The 23,550-nt window shown below is 34.7% G+C and overlaps 5 protein-coding genes across 7 annotated transcripts; 3 read left to right on the forward strand and 2 right to left on the reverse strand.

Annotated features, from left to right (window-relative positions):
* Positions 1-1,263: 1,263 nt before the first annotated feature.
* Positions 1,264-4,829, forward strand: LysRS (Lysyl-tRNA synthetase). Of its 2 annotated transcripts, none has more exons than XM_076136329.1 (8): positions 1,264-1,417; positions 1,599-1,977; positions 2,094-2,345; positions 2,487-2,879; positions 3,433-3,615; positions 3,700-3,860; positions 4,117-4,357; positions 4,449-4,829. In XM_076136329.1, the coding sequence occupies exons 1-8, from the start codon at positions 1,383-1,385 to the stop codon at positions 4,545-4,547; spliced, it is 1,743 nt and encodes a 580-aa protein (XP_075992444.1). In that variant the 5' UTR covers positions 1,264-1,382; the 3' UTR covers positions 4,548-4,829. The 2 variants fall into 2 exon arrangements, with proteins under 2 accessions (XP_075992444.1, XP_075992443.1); XM_076136328.1 differs by having other exon boundaries at positions 1,389-1,530.
* LOC142987516 (deubiquitinase OTUD6B) lies at positions 4,537-5,796 on the reverse strand. The gene has a single exon (XM_076136330.1). It carries the CDS (start codon positions 5,686-5,688, stop codon positions 4,831-4,833), a length of 858 nt encoding a protein of 285 aa, XP_075992445.1. The 5' UTR covers positions 5,689-5,796; the 3' UTR covers positions 4,537-4,830.
* A 621-nt stretch (positions 5,797-6,417) lies between these two features.
* Positions 6,418-8,999, forward strand: Paf-AHalpha (Platelet-activating factor acetylhydrolase alpha). The gene is made up of 4 exons (XM_076136335.1): positions 6,418-6,647; positions 6,880-7,086; positions 7,624-7,746; positions 7,834-8,999. Exons 1-4 carry the CDS (start codon positions 6,582-6,584, stop codon positions 8,113-8,115), a joined length of 678 nt encoding a protein of 225 aa, XP_075992450.1. The 5' UTR covers positions 6,418-6,581; the 3' UTR covers positions 8,116-8,999.
* An 89-nt stretch (positions 9,000-9,088) lies between these two features.
* On the reverse strand, positions 9,089-11,051 carry sicily (NADH dehydrogenase (ubiquinone) complex I, assembly factor 6 homolog sicily). Of its 2 annotated transcripts, none has more exons than XM_076136333.1 (5): positions 10,616-11,051; positions 10,293-10,530; positions 9,961-10,193; positions 9,626-9,788; positions 9,089-9,331 (listed from the first exon to the last, which is right to left on the reverse strand). In XM_076136333.1, the coding sequence occupies exons 1-5, from the start codon at positions 10,726-10,728 to the stop codon at positions 9,152-9,154; spliced, it is 927 nt and encodes a 308-aa protein (XP_075992448.1). In that variant the 5' UTR covers positions 10,729-11,051; the 3' UTR covers positions 9,089-9,151. The 2 variants fall into 2 exon arrangements, with proteins under 2 accessions (XP_075992448.1, XP_075992449.1); XM_076136334.1 differs by having other exon boundaries at positions 10,293-10,534.
* A 2,271-nt stretch (positions 11,052-13,322) lies between these two features.
* LOC142987517 (tyrosine aminotransferase-like) lies at positions 13,323-18,343 on the forward strand. Its single transcript, XM_076136332.1, has 5 exons — positions 13,323-13,499; positions 15,450-15,778; positions 15,916-16,389; positions 16,479-16,661; positions 17,949-18,343. The coding sequence occupies exons 1-5, from the start codon at positions 13,355-13,357 to the stop codon at positions 18,138-18,140; spliced, it is 1,323 nt and encodes a 440-aa protein (XP_075992447.1). The 5' UTR covers positions 13,323-13,354; the 3' UTR covers positions 18,141-18,343.
* Positions 18,344-23,550: the final 5,207 nt, after the last annotated feature.

The raw sequence follows: 23,550 nt of genomic DNA on the forward strand, positions 1-23,550 counted from the left end.
CGCGTTGATATCATCGCTAAAAACAAGGAAATTGTTACGATCAATTAACGAAAACCTAGGTTCCTAACATACTCCTATTATTCAGCAAAAAATCTTCTTCATATAACACAAGATGCCCACAAAGGTCAGTATTATTATATAAAATACGGATACTATCATATTATATAAAAACAAACCCTAAAAGTAAGACAAAGTTCCTAAAAAGTCTAAGAGGATAAGGAATCAAAAGTAAACCAAATGTAATTTTATTTTATGGGCATTGGTGGTATTTATACGTGCATGTAATACAACGGATAATGAAAACAGTGTTGCCAAACTTGTCTCTTAGATCTTGTATTTTTATCCATACTAATATTATAAATGCGAAAGTAACTCTGTCTGTCTGTCTATCTGTCTGTCTGTCTGTCTGTCTGTCTGTCTGTCTGTCTGTCTGCTACATAATCACGCCTAAACTACTGAACCAATTTGCATGAAATTTGGTATGGAGATATTTTGATACTCGAGAAAGGACATAGGCTACTTTTTATCCCGGGAAAATGACGCATTTCCCGGGAAAATTCAGGTGGCTAACGAAGTCTCGAATAATCAATATTATAATGACATTGAATTAACAAAAATCCGTTGTCATGGCAACTGGTTTAATGACGGATATGCCTTAGCGCAACTTCGTTACATATATTAAGAGATATAAATAATTTTGAGAATTTTTTCGTGTAAAAAAAGCATATTTTGTATCATCGCGCTACGACCAATAGGAGCAGAGTAACAGTAAAAAGTGTTACAAAAACTTGGAAAACTCTGACCCATTCTCTCTTATGTGACGCAAGCGAAGTTGCGCGGGTCAGCTAGTTGTGAATAAATGGCAAAACATGTTCTGTGACATATAAATGTATTTATGTATGGCATATAATATGCCTACACGCCTCATAACTTTGTGTGTCTGAAAACGAGACGCTGCGCAGAGAAAGAAAAATAAATACAAAAGACGTTGATCTTACGGACGGGTGTCAGAATTAAAAAACGCAGGTCGCTGTCGTTACTTCGATTAATTCGGTTGCACGATTCGTCTCTCAAAGCGTAATAATTAAGCTGTCATTTTTAAGTAATCTTTTTCTGGCCAAATCTATGTTTGGCACATTTTGGTATCAACTAATGGGTAAAAGAGTTTGGATGCTGCCAACACTTGCTAAAACTAAAGCGATGGAGTGATGGAAGACTATTCTGAGTTGGTTGGTTGGCTGGCTGGTTGGTTGGATGGTAGCTTAATAATTTATACTCTGTGGGCTGTGCAGAATAACGTGTCACCTGTCAGTCAATATCTTGTGAATATTGTAGGTTAGAAATACTTCGCGAATAGATTTCCGAAATATTTTCTATAAGTCATGGCTGAAACTTCTGGTGAAAAATTATCTAAGAAGTGAGTATTGTGTCAAACATAATGTACACCTTGAGGAGCATATGTACCCTGTCTTCTATAAATAATAGTGTTTTGAGACGATGTGCGAATTTGTCTTCGGCGGTTAGCAAACGGTTGGTTGTATTTTTTATTATATCTATTATGTATAATACTTAAATGTTATGAATTATTTTCGTTGTAGCGAACTGAAACGCCGGCTGAAAGCTGAGCAAAAACTAAAGGAGAAAGCCGAAAAAGTAGCACAGCTTCCAACTCCTGTAGCAGCTGAGAAGAAACCATCTAAAGCTAACGAAGAAGAAATTAGCCCCAATGAGTATTACAAATTACGAACCGCTGCAGTTGCGGCGCTCAAAGAAGGCACTAAGGAAGACCACCCATACCCTCACAAATTCACAGTTTCTATTGCCCTAGAGGAATTCATCGAAAAGTACAATAACTTAAATAGTGGAGACGTTCTCGAAAATGTTACGGTATCGGTGGCAGGCAGAGTACACTCTATTAGAGAATCTGGAGCCAAACTCATATTTTATGACTTGAGAGGTGAAGGTGTCAAGCTACAGGTAATGTGTTTGAACAAATTTGTGTCATATTTATTTAGTTACAAACATTTTGCTTAGAAAAGACATGTAAGTAGTTTATTACAGCTACACAACATTAACTATATATTTTATTTAAGGTGATGGCAAATGCTAAAATGTATGAGTCTGAAGAAAAGTTTGCTGCTGATACTGACAAGCTAAGAAGAGGTGATGTGATTGGTTGTGTTGGACACCCGGGCAAGACCAAGAAGGGAGAGTTATCCATCATACCCAAAACTATCAAACTATTGTCACCCTGTCTTCATATGCTGCCCCACCTCCACTTTGGTCTTAAGGATAAAGAGACCAGGTTCAGGAAGAGATATTTAGATCTTATTTTAAATGATAGAGTAAGTTTAAAGAGTTCTTTATACCTTCATTCAATGAAATTTTTTCACAAGAGTGAAAGTCTACAAAATCCTTTCACTTTTCCACAGAAACTGTTTAATATCTTTTTATTGTTACTTATCATAAAATGTTTTAATCTACAGGTAAGACAAACCTTTTACACTAGAGCAAGAATAATATCCTATGTAAGAAGATTCTTGGATAATATGGGTTTCCTGGAGATTGAAACTCCCATGATGAACATGATACCTGGTGGAGCTACAGCCAAACCTTTCATCACCCACCACAATGATCTCAACATGGATCTGTACATGAGAATAGCACCAGAACTGTACCACAAGATGCTAGTTGTGGGAGGATTAGACCGTGTCTATGAGATCGGCAGACAGTTCAGAAATGAGGGCATTGATTTGACCCATAACCCAGAGTTTACTACTTGTGAGTTTTATATGGCTTATGCTGATTATAACGATCTCATTAGTATCACGGAGACAATGCTGTCTGGTATGGTGAAAAGTATTCATGGCACTTATAAGGTAAGACAAAATGCACTTATATTACACAACATTTAGTGATAATAAATAATTGTGAATGTGTTTTCATCATATGCATATTAAATCACTAGTAACCTTTGACCTTTTTTTGATTTAAAACAATGGTTTATCTACACTTGATAACCGTTAATGAGTAAAATAGTGTCTGTTATTCTTACTTAATTGGATTAGTTATGAATGAAAGGAAATCATTGTAACAACTTTCTGAACATAATGTCGCTTAGGTAACAATACCGCGCAAGTTAAATTTGACATGTTTCCAGGAGAGATAAAAAACTGATTATTATCTTTGAAATACTTCTGACATGTGTACTGAATACATAAATAGGTAGATATTAAGTTCGTTCAAGATTGGACAATTTCAAAAAAAATCTAACATCATTCGATGCGCGCTGACAAAATCTATCCAATGAAGTATAAAACGTTATATGACCAATTTTCGACTTACGCGGTATTGTTACCTAAGCGACGATAATGAAAGTATTATACTAAGATAATGTAATGAACATAAACTATACTATATTATTATTTTTAGGTGAAATACCAACCAGATGGTCTTGAAGGTGAAGAAGTAGAAATTGACTTTACACCTCCATTTGCAAGAGTTCCCATGATTGCTACTTTAGAAAAAACATTGAATGTCAAATTTCCACCAGCTGATAAATTGGATACCAATGAAGCTAATCAATTTTTGAGTCAGTTGTGTGAAAAACATGAGGTAAAGACCTCAAAGGCTATATTATATAATAAATTTTGTTAACTGTAGTTGTGATGTAAAACTGAATGTTAAATGTTTTCATAGGTTGAATGCCCACCACCCAGAACAACAGCTAGGCTTCTTGATAAATTGGTTGGAGAATTCCTTGAGGAGAAATGCATCAATCCTACCTTTATACTGGATCACCCACAAATTATGAGTCCCTTATCTAAGTATCACAGGGACATTCCAGGATTAACTGAAAGGTAAAAACACAATGCAATAACACAATATATACTTCACAGTCAGGAAATAACAACTATAGCTTTGTTGAATTTGGTTAATATTGTTGAAGTGTTTTGAAGTGATCTTTCTAAATACCAAGTAATGATAAGAAATTATGACTAAACTTCAATTAATTCAAGTATTCATAAGCTATATTATTATACTATCTATGATAGTTAAGTATTGTAATAATTGTTTTTTGTTGTATGTAGTACTAAAACATTTCAAATACTACAGGTTTGAACTTTTTGTAATGAAGAAAGAAATCTGCAATGCCTACACGGAGTTGAATGACCCAGCCACTCAAAGGGAGAGGTTTGAGCAACAAGCCAAAGATCGTGCGGCTGGTGATGATGAAGCACCACCCACTGATGAAGCTTTCTGCACTGCCCTCGAATATGGACTTCCACCTACTGCTGGCTGGGGACTGGGTGTAGATCGCCTTACTATGTTCCTCACTAACTCGAATAACATCAAGGTGATCTGTCATTCATTGTCAACTATTATTGTCTATGTCTCATTATAATAATTCTTGCAATCAATGAATATCCGTCTATTCATTGTTTCAGGAGGTCCTGCTGTTCCCTGCAATGAAGCCTGATGATCCCAACAAGCACAATGTAGAGGGTGAAAATGCATCAAATGAACCAGTACAGAATGGAGCATAATTTACATTTATTTTATAAATTGTTTGAAAGTTACAATATACTAACTCTCTTATTACAAATAAATTATTGCTTATGTTGTGATTATTATAAAGTATGTATTAAAAGATAACTAATAGAAGTGTGCAAGTTGACAATGTTTGTATTTACATGTTTTATTTGAAATTCTACTTAGCAATTACCAGTGCAAAGCCCCTACAACATATGTATTGATACATAGTATTATTACAACATAACAATTTATTATAATGCCACCTAAATGTTTGAATACAAACTGTGTATGAATCTAGTTGTTTTCTTCACCATGAACTTGAACTGTAGAATTGTAATGTTCACCTAATCTATACATGTGCCTATGATATGTTATATTTAGAGCTGGGCCTTCAAATTCTACTCCCTGTTCTATTGCTTCAGGTCCAGTAGCCTGTATAATGGTGATCGGACACTTCAAACAATTGGATAATGCTCTAATCTCCAGTTGACCACCCCATACTTTAGTATTTTCTATTTTGTCACAATATTCTTGAAATTCATCATCTGTTAACATTTCGAATGTGTCGGGATTACTCATGAATGGAATGAAATCATCTTTATTTAATCTGATATAGTCAGCAACACTTTTTCTTAAATTATCTACTGATATTTCTTGTTGCCTCCTTATTGCCATTTGGTGAGCGATAGCTTTATACAGACAGTCTCCATCTGAAGGGATTGTGAATATTCTTAAACCCTTTCCTTTCAGTCTAGCATTTATAGCTTGTTGCTCAATGTTCCTGGGACCATGTCGATTTTCTTGCTCTTGTTGTTTTATTTGATTTTCTCTTTCTTTGTCCTGTTGTGACTTCTTTTCTCTACGTTTCTGTGCCTTGGACACTTTTTGTTTAGTTGACTCCGTTTCATCAGTTACCGGTTGTTCGGTAACTTCTACCGGATCTTTCTGTATGGCTTGAATGGCTTCGATTTCTTGCTTATGCCGAATATCCATTTCGTTTTCTAACCTGGCTATTTCGGTGGTGAGCTCCTTTTTTTTTGTTTTGTCATTTTTCGCGGTCTTTTTCATGGCTTGTATCTGAGCTTGCAGTTCCTTTTTTTCTTTTCGATGTCTTGTTTCTAATACTGCTAAATCATCTGTATCGTTATCCATTTTAATTTAAAAACCCCAGTGGAACTAAATTGTTAACCAACGTTGCGGCTAGTGGCTACTCGGCAGTACTCAGCTACGTGACAGCTGTTATGACATTTGACTACTTACTTGACAGTTTGGCACTGATAATGTACTTTCGTTTAGTGCTGCCTCTACACATTCATCTAACAGTCCAACATCCAAATATTTGTTGTCCAACTCACGGTCGACAAAAATATTAGCCATTATTAGCCATCATCCAACATACACGAACTAACTCTTCTCTTAGCTAAGGTTGCACGAATATGTAGAGCTTGACAGACACAGCTGACCTTTTTATCTACCCTGTGGGAAAAATCTAATTTATAACGTTTGAAATATATTTTATATCGGCGCAATACTCCTGGCGGTGACAAATCACACTTATGAAGTATGAACAGATTTTTTGCATACTTGTATTGGAAAACGGCGCCTTTAGAATGCCTTTTTCCTGCTCGAGCTTCTGATTATCCAAGTGTATCATGCACCAACTACCTACATGTTCGTCCAATCGCTCCACACGCGGTAGTCCAACAAATCGCACAAAGTGTAATTAAGCAAAATATGCTTGAACAAAAATAGTAGGTGTGTAAGTATAGAATCATATGCATATAGACATTATAAGAGGAACAATATCTCTCATTATTTTTTTCTTTTTTTAATCCAATAAAAACAGCTAGCAAGTGTTTCGCAGTGCAGACTAGGCCTTATTTAGAAAATAAGACATTTGACAGAGAAGTGACGGCCACCAACAACCTAACAGAAACCGCCAAGTTATTTTCTTCATCGTTTTCGTTGATGTGGTAATAAAATAAGTCAATTTTTACTGTAAATTATTAATGTGATATATTTTTTTGTACCATCGTTAGGAAAGAATGAATCCTTGTTCAGTAGCCACCCCTCAGCAGGACACTGAAGGAGATGGAAGGTGGAATAGTATTGTAAGTTATCAATTAAAATATTAATTCCTATGTAACACGCATAGCTTAAGCCATAGCTCATATTTTAATATTCGGTTCCGTTTGTGTGAGATTTCGAGTATTATTGATCAAGTGTAACAAACAGATAAATTAACTAGAATTTATTAAAATTATAATTATTTGCATTAGAAATATAATTTCACTTGAACATCATGTTATAATGATAAATTGAAGTAATATATTTTTGTTTCAGCATAACAGATTTTTGTCTGATGCAAAAGGAAAAGATGGTGAAGTAATTTTTATAGGTGATTCTATTTTGCAAGCTTTGGAACACACTGAAGTTTGGAACCAATGGTTTGCTCCACTCCACTGCCTTAACTTTAGTATTCACAAGGATCAAACTCAGAATGTCTTGTGGCGTATCAAAAATGGAGAACTTGATCATGTTGACCCCAAAGTAAGTTATCAATGTGAAAGCAATAAACTTGTAGTTTTAACTCAATTGTTAATTGGCTATGAAACTGAAAATATATTATAATTTATTCAAAAACAAAAAAAAGGATAGAATACTCTAGCTTAATGTCAGATGTGGCTAATGTTGAATAGATAATTATTAATATTTAATGAGGGTTTAGGGTAACTGATAAAACTTTGTACAACATTACCTCTGCTCTCAAAACCCATATAATTTGAAAACATATTCAGCAAAATTTCATAGAGAATATTTAAAATTATTTATGTCATTGTTTTTTTACTGCAATAAAAGCAACCTTCCCCAGGAAATAATCTACTTGCACACCAAATATAGTAATATCTTAATTGGATCAGCTGTTTTCAGATCATTTGAAAACTCAATTAGTATTAGAATGTTTTTGGTATAGTGTTATCTTATTGACCATTTCCCTAATGTTTTCATATAAGTAGCCAATCAAATAGATAATCATGCTGAATAATATGTTTATTTTTTAATAGTTATTTGATTGTTCTGTTGTAGGTGATAGTTGTGCATGTTGGAACAAATAATGTTGAGTTTACTCCAGAGCAAGTTTGTGAAGGAATCCTAGAAATTATTAGAACAATCAGGGAGAAACACCCAAGTGCTTATATTGTATTGCCTGTGAGTATTCATGTCTTAACATACATAATATATGTTATACTTACATATATTGAAAATATTTATTATATTGTTATATGACATTTGCAGAGTCTGCTGCCTCGTGGTCAACATCCTAATGCTTTAAGAGAGAAAAATTCAAAAATAAACCAGCTGTTACGTGAAAAAGTAGCAAATATGAATAAAGTTGAAATGGTGACTATAGACAAGGGTTTTATACAAACCGATGGCACCATAAGTCATCATGATATGCATGATTACCTCATTCCTACTAATGCAGCTTGCAGAAAAGCATTTGAACCTATTTATGATCTCCTCCAACAAATTTTGTCAGAGGGTGAACCTGAAAAAGACCTAACTCCCTCTGAATAATAATCATACTATTTTAATCTATGGCAGCTTTTTTATTGTGCAGCAAGCTCATTGTGATGGAAACAGTAGTACTTATAATTAATTAGCTTTTTTATATTAAGCATAAGTGTCAGACATTATAAAATGTATTCAACATTCCAAATTAGCATTATCATGTTTTAATCGGCTGTGTTTATTTAATCACTACATTTGATGTATAATTTATAAATGCTTATTATGTATAAAAGCTTCCTTAACTTATAAGATTATGCATTTTTATTGTGCCCAGTTATTTTTAAACAGGGTTTAGTACTTATTTTGTATTTATTTTTCACACGTCCATGAAATGATTTAATGTGATTTGAAACAATGTCAAAAAGTATTATCTTTTCTATTGTTATTTTTAGGACCTCTTTTATGTAGTTTTGTTACAAAGCTTAGCAATATTGTTAATTTAATTTTAAATTATTCTTCTTAGAAGTACTCACATAAGAAAGTACATTAGTGTTGTATAAAACTTTGCACATCACAGTAATGGAATTGTCTGTAACCAAAGATCTTTGAACATTTCTTAACCAAAGTTATAACAGTATGATATATGAATTGCATTGAATAATATTACATGCAGTTCTATTTTTGATATCGAACTACATTTTAAAAATGAAATACAATATCATAATGAATAAGTGCATGTAGTAGTCAACACATAACTGTTACAAATGTATACCCAACTTGCACAAAATGTGCATAGTTTAACACATGAGGATAATCTTAAATATCACTGTAGATGTATTTAGTGACTATTTACTGGTAAGGTACTCAAGTTGCCAAACAAGTTTGCTTGAATCTCCAATTGTTACGTAATATTTATTTGCATGATGAAGCTTGAAAGTAAACAGTGCAATTATTTCTATAAAATCAAATGTTGTTTTAATTAAATACCCTTTGGAACCCTATTAATACTAAACTGTTATTAAATCAAACAATGTTTTTAACAAATAATTTATTGAACGAATACTAGATCTACATTTCTATTTAAGATTTATTTAGTTGGAAACTAAAATCTATTGAATATTCTATTATAATATAAACTGAAGGGTAACATTGGGTTACCCCGTTGTAATGACTTGTCAAACACATCAAAGTTACATTTCTGTAGTTTGGTTAGATATTGCTCTACTGCCACTGCTGGTAAAAATATCTGTTTCGCACTTTTTGGTACATCAATACTCTTTGCCTGAAAACAATAACATAAACTTTTAGCTGTTATAAGTATAGGTATTAGAGTTGGATAACATGCCCAGTATATGACAATATGCTCTCCCCCTATAGGACATTGTTAATGGCCATACATGGATACTTTTCATACACCTCTGCCCTACACCTTCAAGTCTAGCAGACATGATGAAATTATTATTATGTATGTATGTATTTATGATTATGGTGCACATACACATAAGGTAATGCTAGTAAATCCAGATCAGACATTTTAATTGGCCTTTATGTATTTATCTTTAAATGAGATATTCACCTTTTGTAAATGACTATTAGCTCTGCTTGCAACTTCAAAGGCAACATTCCTCATATTTTCACTATCTGTGCCTCTAAGGACATTTTCTTGACTTATTTGATATTTCATTAGTATATCCATTGGCAAGGAGACCATTTTATGTAAGCTGGATACATGGACAGATCTAAAACAGTAAATTTATTTATGAATTTAATTCATTCCTTAGGGTTAACTTCAAAATTCCAAAGTCTTCCTCATCATACAACTTTTTCTTTCAGATTGCTGTGATAAAATGTATTCAAATGCTCAGCTGATGATTGACTATCAATAAAGCATGCAAACAATATCACCCCAACCTCAATATATTTGCTATTCCTTGAGCTTTCCCCAGGTGGGATGCAACATGGTCTGCATGGACATTAGCAACACCTGCTACATTTAAAATTAGATGGTATATTGTAGACACAGAATCATCAGCATATTTCTCAATGTCTTCTAAGCTTCTGAAATGTTTAGTTTTTAATAAGTTGCTTCGCGATGTTATTAGTTTTTCTAGCTGCCTTTTTTGAAGACCATAACAGCAACAGACCTAAAATAACATAATTTTAAAGATAACTGTACTGTGATTAAATAAGGTACAGGTTCACAAAAAAAAATCTAAAAGCAACATATGCAAGTAGGGACCTACCTTAAATAATTCCTGTGCTATGGGATTTGCAGGGATTTTTTCTAAGGTTTGTTCACTTTTATACATAGTTTTGAGAGTGTCATTCCAAAATTGTAATCTGAATGCTGCTGTTTGTGAATCGGTGGTTTGATCTTGAATACGAGCAATTTCAACGTTGAAAGCTCTCACTACGAAAGCTGGTGAACGAAGAGACTTCGTCATAAGTAGAGTCGCCAAGAAGTTCTCATAATCATGCTGTCTATCTGTAAAATATATGCAGAGTACCAGAATATGCTTTACATTAATAAATCTGTATTAGAAATAAATACGTATTTTTAATTTACTTTACGATACTAGCGCAATAATCCAACGCTGTTTCGTTCGAGGTAGTTTCTCTAGTTAACGTCCTGGATATTACTGCAGCGCGTCTAGACGTTCTAAATAAATTTGAAAACATGATTGTGTTTGTTAGGTATGGAGTAATTGATTACTACAGACTATAAGATAACTGGAGATATAGGATAGGATTCTTCTAGCTAGATGCTAGATAGAAGAACCATGAAGCGTTTCATTGATTTGACTTGACAGTTGACAATGACACTGACATTTTGAGTGGTGTTGTCAACTGTTTAATTAATTATTCAGTTGGCACCGCGTATTTGTACCAAAAATCTATACGAATATTTAAGACCTGCAACTGCGTAAAGTGGATGCTCGCGCGCTCTTATACAACAGTGCTCCGCTACGGACACTCGCGCGGGCGAGTAACCGCGACCCGCGATCGTGCACCGGTGCCCGCCTCCGCGGTACTTGAACTAAAGAGGAACACTGGGTAATACCTGAATCCCCGCGACGGGCTGTATTTGCGGTCCCACAGAAACCATACACGTGCACCCGTACGGGCATTTGTTATTACAGTTTCGGGCCTTAGAACAAGCTGGGATAATGTACAAATATGCTCAGATATCTAGGCCTTAATCTCATTCGCTAACTGGAGCGGTATACCGCGATCTCAGTATTGAGTGTAACAAAAAAAAAAGCATTAGTAGAGTAACTGCTCATTTTATATCTTATTTTAATAAATCTTACATTTTTATGCGACAGCCTGAATATCATTATCATAAAAATTTTAAAAATAATATAAAAAATTATGAATATAATAGGCATATAATGAGTTACTTTTGCCAGAACATACCTAATAACAATAATAATAATTTGTGGTATGTACCTATGCTAGTTGCTGACTGGCAATTCAATAGATAGCTAGTTCCCACCTGCGACTTCGCGTGAAAGGTTTGCCTTAGTAAAAAGGTTAATTATCTAGGTTAAAAACTATCTGTATAACATTTAAACCATTTGTGTATCATAATTAAATCAGTTTCGTTAGTAGTTTATAAATGAGAGAGTAACAGACATACACACATACATCCCTCCTCACGAATTTTTGTATTTGTAATATGAGCAGGGGTAGGATAGAAAGGTACTCATTTCCAAAAACATGGCAGTGGTGGTGTAGTGTGAGCTGTTAAAAGTCCCGGCGCGGGCGCCCACGGAAGCTGAGCGTACCTACTCAACCGTGGACGGTAGCTCACCTACCTATAGATTAGGGAAAAACTTACACTGGTATCTTATAATCCTATGTAGACATTTGCGACTGCCGCGCAAGAGGTCTCTGGCTCGAATCCCGGGTCGGGCCAAAAAGTCTTAGGAGATTTTCTGTTTAAAAATTCTCGGAGATTGCCCGGAGTTAGAAAGTTGAGGTCCTTAGACCTCCGTGTCTCGGAGAGCACGAAAAGCCGTCGTTCCTGCGTCTGACCTCTCTCTGGTCGTGTCTGTTTAGCCCCACCGTTAAGGAACAGAGAGTGTACCTGTGTATTGCGCACACACTTGGCCACTATAAATAAAGTCCTGCACAGCTGGCTGGTCAATGAAACTGGCCGCCGTAGCCGAAATCGGCCAGGACGACGTCATAATCCTACCTCTTTTGTCGCGACTCAGATAGTCGGAGTCAGGTGTCGGCAGACAGGGCTGCAGGGATCGCTAGAAAATGTTGCTACGTCGCTGCTGTGGCGGACTGAAATCGGTCAAGGAGGCCCTGGGTGAAAAACTTTAATATGAGACTTCAGTCAAATAAACCGAAACAAATACCTACTCGGTATCAGAACAACAGTTAAACTAATGCATAGTTTCGTTACTGATTTTTTTTTGCTATAATTGCCTCTCGAGGGCACAGAATATCCAGAATCGCCAGAATCGCCTAGGGCGATTAAAAGGATTCAAATTATTAGGATTACTTAGGTATCTACTTATTATGCGTCATAACAAAGTAGTAGAAAATATAAATGTCAATTCATGATTTTAAAAATTAATGTATGATTGGGTTGATATGAATATTATATGAAACTAGTTTTGCCAGTGATTCCTATGCGACGTGCATTGATCTGGGTTTTAGAGTCGGTATCTATAATTTAGTAGGTACCGGAATTTCATCACGATCTGATCAATTAATTTGAGCTGCTGCCGATGCATGTAACCGACTTCCTCTGCGCGAAAGATTTCCCTGGGCAAAAGTGCTCAATAATGTTATTATTATGTTAATTCTGTTGTGTTGTAACGATTAACAGTCCACGGATAGATTGAATATATCTATGGATAAGTTTACCTGAATATTTTCTTAGAATATCTAAATAATTAGATTAGGTATTATTATTAGGTTTAGATTAATTCCTAAAAGTTAAACTGACTACTCTTTTAAAGAATGAATGGGCTGGTAATATTATTTTATACGTAGGTAAGGTCGGCTAACTATATGTTATATTATATTCTTCCGATATTGTGCAATTATCATGCAATTTTGGTAGAAAAAAATATTTAATGATCTTACTTCGAGGTAATATCTAAGTAATTATAGGTGTCTAAGTTCAGTCTATGCTTGGCGCGCGAATATAATTTAGCGGCACGTGCTCCCTGAGACACATTTTTTGATAATGACCTAATCTGCATTTCTAGTTTGTCTGCTCACATGGTACATAAGTGGCATGTAACGAAAAACGATCATTTTCATCGTTCTCTCGCTTCGAACGATGTCGCGTCATTTACCGAGTCGCCGAGAATGGGACGTTCGCGCCTCAAAGTTGTCTTTAACCACATATAATCCTATAAGGGAGGTCGTGGAAAATCTTAAAATCAAACCAAACCCCAGCAAAAAATACATCCCGCTTTCTGTAGGTGAGTGCGTTTGTTTATTTGGAGGATATCTATGTTTATTAATCTACATATCTGAATATTTATCTAAGATTGAAATCAGGATACATATGTTATTATACCTACCAACCGATAGGTACCTTTCAGCAGAATGTGATTCTTTCTATGTATTCGCATACAAGGAAATTATTGTATTAAGTAGTAATTTTCAGAAAAGCACAAAATATTGCAACGATTTAAATTTATTGAATTTTATCAAAAGATTTCTATAATACATTTTTAATTTATTGTTCTTAGAGGATCATCAAAGAGCTAGAGCTGAGCCTTCGCGGAGTTCAAATAATAGAACTTGAGTGGTTGTGCTTGTGGTCTAATTAACATGCAGCTATTGCAAGTAGCTACTGCATTATGCTTGAGGACCGCAAAAGTAAAAAAGCTTTAATTATTTTTATTTATAAAATTTTTAAATCTTGTGGCATAAATGAAGTCAATCCTATAATCAATATCTTATTGCCGGCATACATTATATTATTCGTCACCGTCACTGCAAAGAAAATTGCTTAGATACTTAGTCGGTTCCATGCATCTTTCATTCTCGTTTTTAAGTAAAACTAACACTCTAACGTTTAAATTTAATAATCATCTTAATTACGAATAGGTACGGTTAAGGGCCTTAAAGTGTAAATCATAACGAATTAGCGTTGCATTTAAAAAGTAAAGACAATCAAATTGAAGTCTGCTTACTTAATAAATAAAATAGCGAAGTCTCTAAATAAAAATTAGCTATTACTTATTATTAGCAGACTCACAGATTTACATAGCGATTGTCATTAAAAAAATATTAATTCGATGCCAATTAAAATGTAAATGTGACTTCACATCTATGAATATCGCAAATCCATTTATGTTTCAAGTTTCATAAATTAAAAAATTAAAAATTCTAAATGGGTCTTTGACCTGCGAGCCGTTTTTGGCGTCCAATTTGTTGTATGGCAGTCTAATGGCGTAGCGCCTAAGTCTATCCATTTGAGTAGAAGACAAACGCAGGTATCATTTGCTGCAAAGTTACAGAATTCCTTTAAAAAAAAAAATTAAAATCTTTATGGCAAAGTAGTTTCTTAAAATATCACTGCCCGATTGATTTTCTATAGAAATTCTTAGGATTTACCATAGATCAGGCTTTTGTAGTATAAGCAGATGTTTAGTTAACGAGACAATAGCCATTTTCAATATGTAATAAATAATAACTATGAGACCATTTGATCTAGCCTTTTGATTAAATAATAATAAGAACAACATGGACGCAATCTGCAAGAGGGTTGAATTCCCAAGAGGGGTTGACGTCGTGCAAGTGGCCAATTGTAAAAACATCAGCCAAACCCCCTTAACATCATTTTTCGGTAGAAAATTTGTGCCCACTCCACATAACGGGGGACAAGACAAAAAATCATGGACGCAACTAACATATTGCAGATTTTCTCGATTATTTTTCTAATTTATTTTTATTCGCAGGGGTGGATTTCTGAAATTAATCCCATGCTGAATCCACTGTTTAATAAGACGTTGATTTACGAATAAATAACTATCGGTTTATCCATTGAAGTATAAAAGTTGAACTGAATTACTATCGCGTTAATATTAAAGTGTATATAACTAAACATTTTAGTAAGTATTTATAACTATTAAAAGTAACACCCAGCCCTCATATTTTTTTATAAAAATCCAAGACTCCGGATTTTCCTCAAATAAAAAAAAACTGCATGAATTTTTGATCATTAAACTCGACTTTATCTTAAAACAAGTATTTTAATAAGGCTGTTAAAATCAAAGAAATAGCTACTTACTCTTTTGATTTGCATAAACTTGTTTTTTTACTCCAGACAAAATCAACAACTGTGTTGTCGCTTTATTCCGATTCTTAACTCGAGTATAAAGGTCACAAAATAATATGGTACAATTTACATTTATTTCCAGGCGATCCAACGGCTTTTGGGAACCTTAAACCATCCGAACATATAATTAACGTGATATGCGACACTGTAAAAAAAAGCGAGAGTAGAAATTATGGTCCCACCATTGGTCACGAGGAGGCTAGACGAGCGGTTGCAGAGTACAGTGCCCACCAGGGTCACGTCACAGCCGATGACGTCATACTCTGCAGTGGCTGCTCACATGCCATCGAAATTACCCTCGCCTCTATCGCGGATGCAGGACAAAATATACTCATCCCAAGACCTGGCTATTTGATACATAAGACTCTTGGTGAAGGACTTGGAATTGTTGTAAAATACTACAATTTGCTGGTAAGTATTTAAATTTATTCATATTTTTGTGGTTAAAAAGAGCAGAGCAGAAAGGTAAGATAATAGCAAAACGGAATGTACTTTAGTCAAGGTTTAATAGAGGGTCGATAATTAAATGAATGTATTGTAATTTACAGCCTGCCAGAAACTTTGAAGTGGATCTCAAGAGTCTTGAAAATCAGATAGATGAGAAGACAGCAGCGATCGTAGTAAACAATCCATCGAACCCGTGCGGTTCTGTTTACTCGAAGAAACATTTGAAAGAAATAATCGATATAGCGTACAAATATCGCGTGCCGATAATAGCAGACGAAATTTACGAACATTTCGTTTTCTCTGATCAAGAATTCACATCGATATCGTCTTTATCTAAAGATGTGCCGGTGTTAACATGCAGCGGCATCACGAAAAGATTTCTACTTCCTGGCTGGAGATTAGGCTGGGTGATCATCCACGACCGACACAATATTATTAGCAGAGAAGTTCGCAGGGGCATGTCAAACATGTCGACTAGAATATTGGGCCCAAATACGCTAGTTCAAAAGGCTTTGCCGAGAATACTGAAAGAAACACCACAATCGTTTTTTAAAGAAACAATGTGTTTTATTGAGGTAAAAAATAAAGTTTATACTTCAGGATTCATGATTCGTTTTAACGATCTTTCACTACTAACAAAAAAAAATACATATTGTAATTTCAGAGTCAAGCTAAGCTAGCATGTCGTGAATTGCATAAAGCTCCTGGACTGCATCCTATTATGCCGCAAGGATCCATGTATATGATGGTGGAAATTAAGATGTCTATGTTCCCGAAATTCGCAGATGAGTTACAGTTTGTGAAAATGTTATGCAACGAGCAATCTGTACTTTGCATACCGGGACAGGTGGGTCCATGATGACTTTTAGTTTTTTGCTATATTACATAAATAGACAGCATATATATAAACCGAGACAGAAAACAATATTATTCGTCCTTGACTTTTGGAGTCACAAGTTAGGAAATTGTAAATATATATATAAATTGTTTTGCATACCTATCTGGTCAGACCAGAGTGCGCAAAAATTTACCTTTTTTCGTTTGGAAAATTTTGATCCGCTTACTTACTCCTAATTTGGAAATAAGCAAGTAAAAGTCAAAGGTGAAAATAATACAAATGACCTAGCAATGACAATCAAGTTTTTGAATTATAGGTAGCAAGTTGACCCTCGTAAGATATACCATAGTTGTTTGTTCATTTTTCTTTTGTAATAACATAAGTTTATAGTCTTCATATATTTAAAAAGAAAAAACTGGCAAGGCCGGTAAACAATTTCTGGACACGCTTAAAGCATAGGTACTCTGCGTCCCACATCAACAGTTATTTTAACTCACCCCTTCCGCCTTACTAAAATTAACCAATTAAAGTTCAGGGTTCAAATAAATAGCACCAATGTAGATTGCATCTAGTCAAAGGTCAAGTCTGATTTTAAACTGATTATTCAGATTAAGCTAAACTCAGGTTTATCGATCAACGTAACGACTAGTTAATAATGAACCTGCACTGTTGCATAATAATATAAATAAATAATAAGGCTATGAATGTCAGTCAACTCAAGTTAAAATATAATACGATATTTATGTAGCTGCAACAAACGAGGCATTCTTTAATCACCAATTAATTTGAAAATTGTTCTGAATGAAGAAGTAATATTTATTTTTTTGATCTACTTATTTAAGTGGTTCTTCATTTGTCGACGTGATAAGGCAGCTTCAAATTAAGTAAACGTTTCACACACGCATTTGAGTAATTTTATAGCATCGCGATGATGTTTTTATATAAACCTGCATCTGTGGCCTGTTTAGTTGTGGTAGAAATGCAAGTGGTCACAGTGTCTCGGGTTTGATACCGGAGTCTTCTAAACTAGTATCAGGGTTTTCCAATTATTGTTGGAGTGTTTTCTTAATGTAATGTTTCCCGGAGCTTTGTAGCATGTATGTGGAGGCTCTCTGGAGAAAACAGAGAAACTTGGGTGTAGGTGTTTAGTGTTAAATAGAGATACAACACGCGCGAAATTATAAAATGAGTCACTATTGTTCGATTACTGACCCCTGCTGAGTCTCCTACCGGAATGAGGGAGGGCAAGGTAAATTTTGTGTTTCTTTTTCATCATAAAATAATCTTGTTTTTCAGTGCTTTAACTATCCAAACTTCATGCGGATTGTGCTAACAGTGCCTAAAGAAATACTGTTAGAAGCCTGTCAGAGAATGATTACGTTCTGCGAGGACCACATGGCTTCCAGCGACAGAATCTTGGACATCGAGAAGAATCCCATGTCCATCTACGAACAATCTAAACAGCGTAGATTTGAGAAAATAGCTTAAGAATCTAAAATTTAGAATAACTTGCGACATTATAACCACCATACATTTTTCATTTATTTTTAAGTAATATTGGGCTCAAGAGGGTATCCATGTTCTAAGAATTGCTATTATTACATTATATTTCTATTTTCTAAATTAATTTTAAGTTAACTTTTGTATTGGTTATAAAATCACGATCATTTCAAATAAACATAGTAATATTGTATGCTCTTTGTATTATGGCAGGCGTTCAAATAAATTGAAATATTAACATCTAATTAAGCACCTATGTGACAAGGTGGCAATCATAGAGTCGATAAATGGTCTTCTCTATAATGGCAATCCATTTAATAAAGGAATAACAATATTAAAGTACAATTAAATAATTCCCCAACCTAATAATATAATTTTGCAAATGCTTGCCAACTTTATTCACTTACCTTAACAGCTCATAAACGTATCCCAGTTTTTGTGCATGTGATCGCCAACATGTCATGTGTTGTGGTTTTCAAGGCGTAACCTCACTCTCATTCCCGAAGGACGGCAATGACAGATCAGCAATGGCGCATCGAGGAGTCATATGCACTTTCCCTAAGTATAACTCATAGCTACGAGTAGGTATATGTGATAGGTATGCTATGTGAATTCATTTTCCACCCTTTATGATGGATCTCTCACGTCCGAACCGATTCGCATCTGAGCTTTGGCCGGAATTCTGCAGAGCAAATAAGCACTCGCACACTGTAGAGACATACGAATTGGTGGAGGGGAAAATATTTCTGTGTGCTGATTTCATTACATTACGTTTTTATTAAATTCGTATGGTCCTGACTGTGGTATTTCAATCGTGACTATGGAAGAAGGTGCCAAGCAATTCAGCGAATATTTTTAATAAACCATACCTACTATAGATTTCGGTAGTAGGTACATCCTTTTTTGAGTAATTTCTAGTTGGTAGATACGTGGAGGAAGAATCGTGGAGTAGTTGTCTAGCTTAAACTTTTTTGAGAATTATGCCTACCTATATTTCTCAATAAAGGTTATGGTAATTGAAAATGAAGGTTGTTGCAAAAGCCTCTCAATGACTAAGACTTTGTTATTGTTTACAGTTTTTGCCTCTGTTTACATTCCAAGGATTGTATCGTAGTATTGACAACAACATGGTTGATTACGCGAGTTGTTATCTATAGGTATTTTGAATACCTTGTACTTTTCTGCAACGTAGAATATCCATCCGTTTTTATGTTTTGGGGGTAAACAGAGTAACATACTAAACCGTTAAAGGTTCTCCATGAATACAAAAATTGATCATACAATGGTAATTGTATGTTCTCGATTACGGCGTCGTTCGTATGATTTAAGTCTTTAGGGTGACACTTCACTAAAACTGTTCAATCAAGTTCAATATTGATCTATAATTTTTATAAGTTTACAAAAATTAATTTGTCCTGTATAACCAGACCTATGGCTGTGAATGAAGCAAGGGAAGTTTGTACCTAAGGATCGTGGGAAATGGCGTTCTTCCGTTTTTGCCTAACCTACCCCTATGGGAAAAGGGCGTTATTTTATAAATTATTTTAATAATAATCTAGGTACATGTCCATTATATAAAGGACGGACAAAACGTTACAAATTATTATTTATAAATAGTTTTTTTGCGGTTTGTCATGGCACCACGCGGATTAAGTTTTTTCCAGGAAGACTTGGTTTCTATATACATAGGGTAAACTTAAAGTGAGGGTAAACTCAGTTTAATTTCACAAGTATTTCTACAAATAGCTACTAACATACAATACGTAGGTAAGAACAGACATCATAATAAGATAACCTACAATGCCTATACATTCTATATCAAGGCAGTTTGCTATTGACCGTGGATATTATGGTCATCCTACAATCGAGCTTAGGACTATAGACACTAGTAGTACTAAGTATCTTTAGGTCTTTAAGTTGTTTACTTCATTCTAGGTACCTATGTGTGAGTTTGTTTATCGTGCTAGTAGATCGATAGTTGTAATGTTATTGACTGGTCACCACGTCACAGAATGATGACGGTAAACAACTTGTGGCGTAATGAGGTAACTAACCAAAACAACGCAATGTTTACGAGAAAATACTATTACTATTCAGGAAAAGCTTATACTTACAGCCATTTTATATTTATCTTTTTGTAACGGTTCATTTGAGTAGGAAAATCTAAATTGTCTAAGTTTGCAAATGAACTGAAAGCTTGCACTTTTAATTTTATTATATTTCTTTGAAAGTTACATAAATAAATATATGGTGGTAGTAGTGGTATAAATATTAGACACATCGGGTTAGTGAAACTCCTATGGGCCACCCAAATCGGAACAGTCTGGCACTTGAGGACGAAAGGACTTGGACTTGGACTATGGTCAAGTGCAAAATGGGGTTAATTATCCCGCCCTACCTACCTATAGAACTTCGACGTTCCATAAAAATCGGGGAGCAAGTATTGAAGATGAATGTGTTAAACATGATTCTTCACTACATCTCGGTCATAAGTGCCCCTAGGATTTTTTTATCTAGATCGATTTTACCTCCATAATGTACCTTTAGCGTACTTTTGTACTTTAACTGTACTTACTGTTGTTCATGAAGTAGACGTACTAAGTATTTGTATGTACGGAGTCATGTTCCGTGTTGGATATAGCTTACAAGCGTTACCGACATGACATTATTATCACATTTTATGAATTCACAATCTACATAATTTAAGATGGAACGCAAAATGCTATAAATAAATATTCGCGACACCAAGGTCACAAAATATAACGTGTACAAAATGAAACCGGTATGATTCTTGATTTATTCGAACCATGGACCATGTTTGTAAAATTGACAGGGTGTTCATTTACCCTTATTATTCCGTTGTACCCTCTGATAAGTACGAACACTTACTCTACAACTTAGGTGTTACCTCTGGAAAGAGTCACTGCCCTCCAAATAACACAGGGAAGTAAAAATGTCGTATTACGCCAACTTGTGCAATCAATAGATTTATGTAAATCTGAAAGACAAAATCAAAATTATTTGTGGATGGACCATAGAAAATAACAGGTCTTCGGTTTAATGAGGACTAATCACAAATTGCATAAATCCTTATAGACATACAACTTTAGAGTCCCCTGTTCCCCTGAAACATATAGGTAACTCTAATATTTATCACTGATGTATCCAAATAAAAATATAAGTATCTGGTCAAATACCTACCTTATCAGTAATCACAAAAAGTCCTCCAGTCAACGACATTTTATTGGTTCCAGTCCCATGGCTGGACTTTGACTTCTGCGCAGCAGTAAATATTTATAACGAAAATTTGGGTCTAAGGTCTACGCCTGTAAATTATGACTTAACTTTTCGAGGACATTTTTTTAATTTAAAGATCAATAAAAAAGAATGGAGATATTTAAACTTGTATTGTTATCATTTCACTTAAAGGATGTTATTGTTTACGGCATACAATACTCTTGACAAGAAACCTAAAGGTTAAGCAAACCAGTTTACAAATTCATCAGGTATCAGTAAACATGACATATATTTTATAAAGGTACTTGCAGGTATAAAGTAACTATAACTACGTCTAACAATTGTCATATATAATCGTACCAGTTTTATCATGCTTTCCATTGTTTTTTAGCTGTGATTCCAGTAGTAAAAACAGGATAAGCTCCAAAAAATAATCTGAAATGGACCCTAGATGAACCTCAAAATACTTCATCAGACTTAATAAGTCTCTATTACTATGTCCTTTTTTATTCTCCTATCATTTAGGTCTTATAACATGATAAGGATCTCGGCGTAGAAAATCAAATGAACTAATTCTAGTAATATCTTTTGGTCCTGATTTCGTGCTTGAGGTTCTGGAGTTCCCAATTTTTCTCTAGAGCACTGACCCTCTACTTCTCTATTCCCAAAGAATCTTAATCTGCACCGGAAAACATTTTTTTTCATACACATTTCGGCATTGCGTCAATGTGTATGCACTTTAATTATAATTTTAAGTACCTGAATGAGACGTAAATAAAGTTTTTCATTCATTGATAAAGTATCTGCAATTATTCAATTAAAACATTTGTGGTACAGTTTCGAGCCGCGCGTCATTATTCACTACGCATATATTTACTTCATTCATTTGTAAAAGTTCTTAGTTGTTTTGACTTGTCTAATGTTTATAGGTAAGTTTTCTGTTTACATATCCTGCATCATGTTTTATGCTGGTTATGCTCATGCAACTCCTGCGTGGCTATATTGCCTGCGTCAAGATGCATCTAAATTAAGACGTTTACATTAACAAGTTTGATAAGTACAAAGGGTTAAAGCTCCATTTCCTTAATAATATTATTCACTGTAATATAGGCGGGCATAGGCGAAGCAGAAGCATCAGATCCGCCTGCATCAAACTGGACTTCTTTTACGAAGCAGCCACTAGAACTCTGCATGCACCGGTATCTGTTTTTAAAGGTTATGGAAAGTTATTTATTTTATTTTTTGTTTTGCGCAGTGAAGCAACTTTGCCGAGGCCATGTTTTGGTTAGATGGCTCCATTTTGCATTTCGAGAACCTGCTGCGATTCGAAGAAGACGCATTTGGCCCTGGCTATCTCGCAAACATCTATAATGGTCTCTGCAGGTCAGTAAAATTTTCCACAGATACTTTAAGCTCAAACGAACATTCGAGTACCTTTCCATGATTCGAAGTTGCGAGAGAAACTCGTAGGGCTCGGCGTTCCAGAAATGTGTACATGCAACTTTTATGAATAACGGTAGATACTTCAAGTTTGAACGACGCAAATTGCAAAAAATCTGGTACTAGATATTTTTACAGAACTGTTTTCTTTGAGTTTGTTCGTATGTAAAAATTTCGGGAAAGCTTATTTTAGCCATGTTTGGTAACGCTGCAAATTAAAAGGTCTGGGTATTGTGAGTTTAAAGAACAAATTTATGAATTACTTGAGCTTAGAAGCTCAAATAATTAATCCATACTAATATTATAAATGCGAAAGTAATTCTGTCTGTCTGTCTGTCTGTCTGCTACTTAATCACGCCTAAACTACTGAACCAATTTGCATGAAATTTGGTATGGAGATATTTTGATACCCGAGAAAGGACATAGGCTATATATCATCACGCTACGACCAAAAGGAGCAGAGTACCAGTAATTAACGTTACAAAAACGGGGAAAAATTTCACCCATTCTCTCTTATTGGACGCAAGCGAAGTTGCGCGGGTCAGCTAGTTTAATATGAATGTGGTATAACTCTGGAATATTCGATGGATAAAATCTTTGTACTGAGCTTTCTAAATGCAATTTCCTAATTTTCCTCATTCGCAATTAAGTTGACTAAGTAAGCAAGTGCTATACGTGTTAGTAGTGGCAAATATGTGGCTGGTGGAATAAATAAGCAACC

This window comes from Anticarsia gemmatalis, chromosome 3, assembly GCF_050436995.1.
Source record: "Anticarsia gemmatalis isolate Benzon Research Colony breed Stoneville strain chromosome 3, ilAntGemm2 primary, whole genome shotgun sequence".
Classification (NCBI taxonomy): Eukaryota; Metazoa; Arthropoda; class Insecta; order Lepidoptera; family Erebidae; genus Anticarsia; species Anticarsia gemmatalis.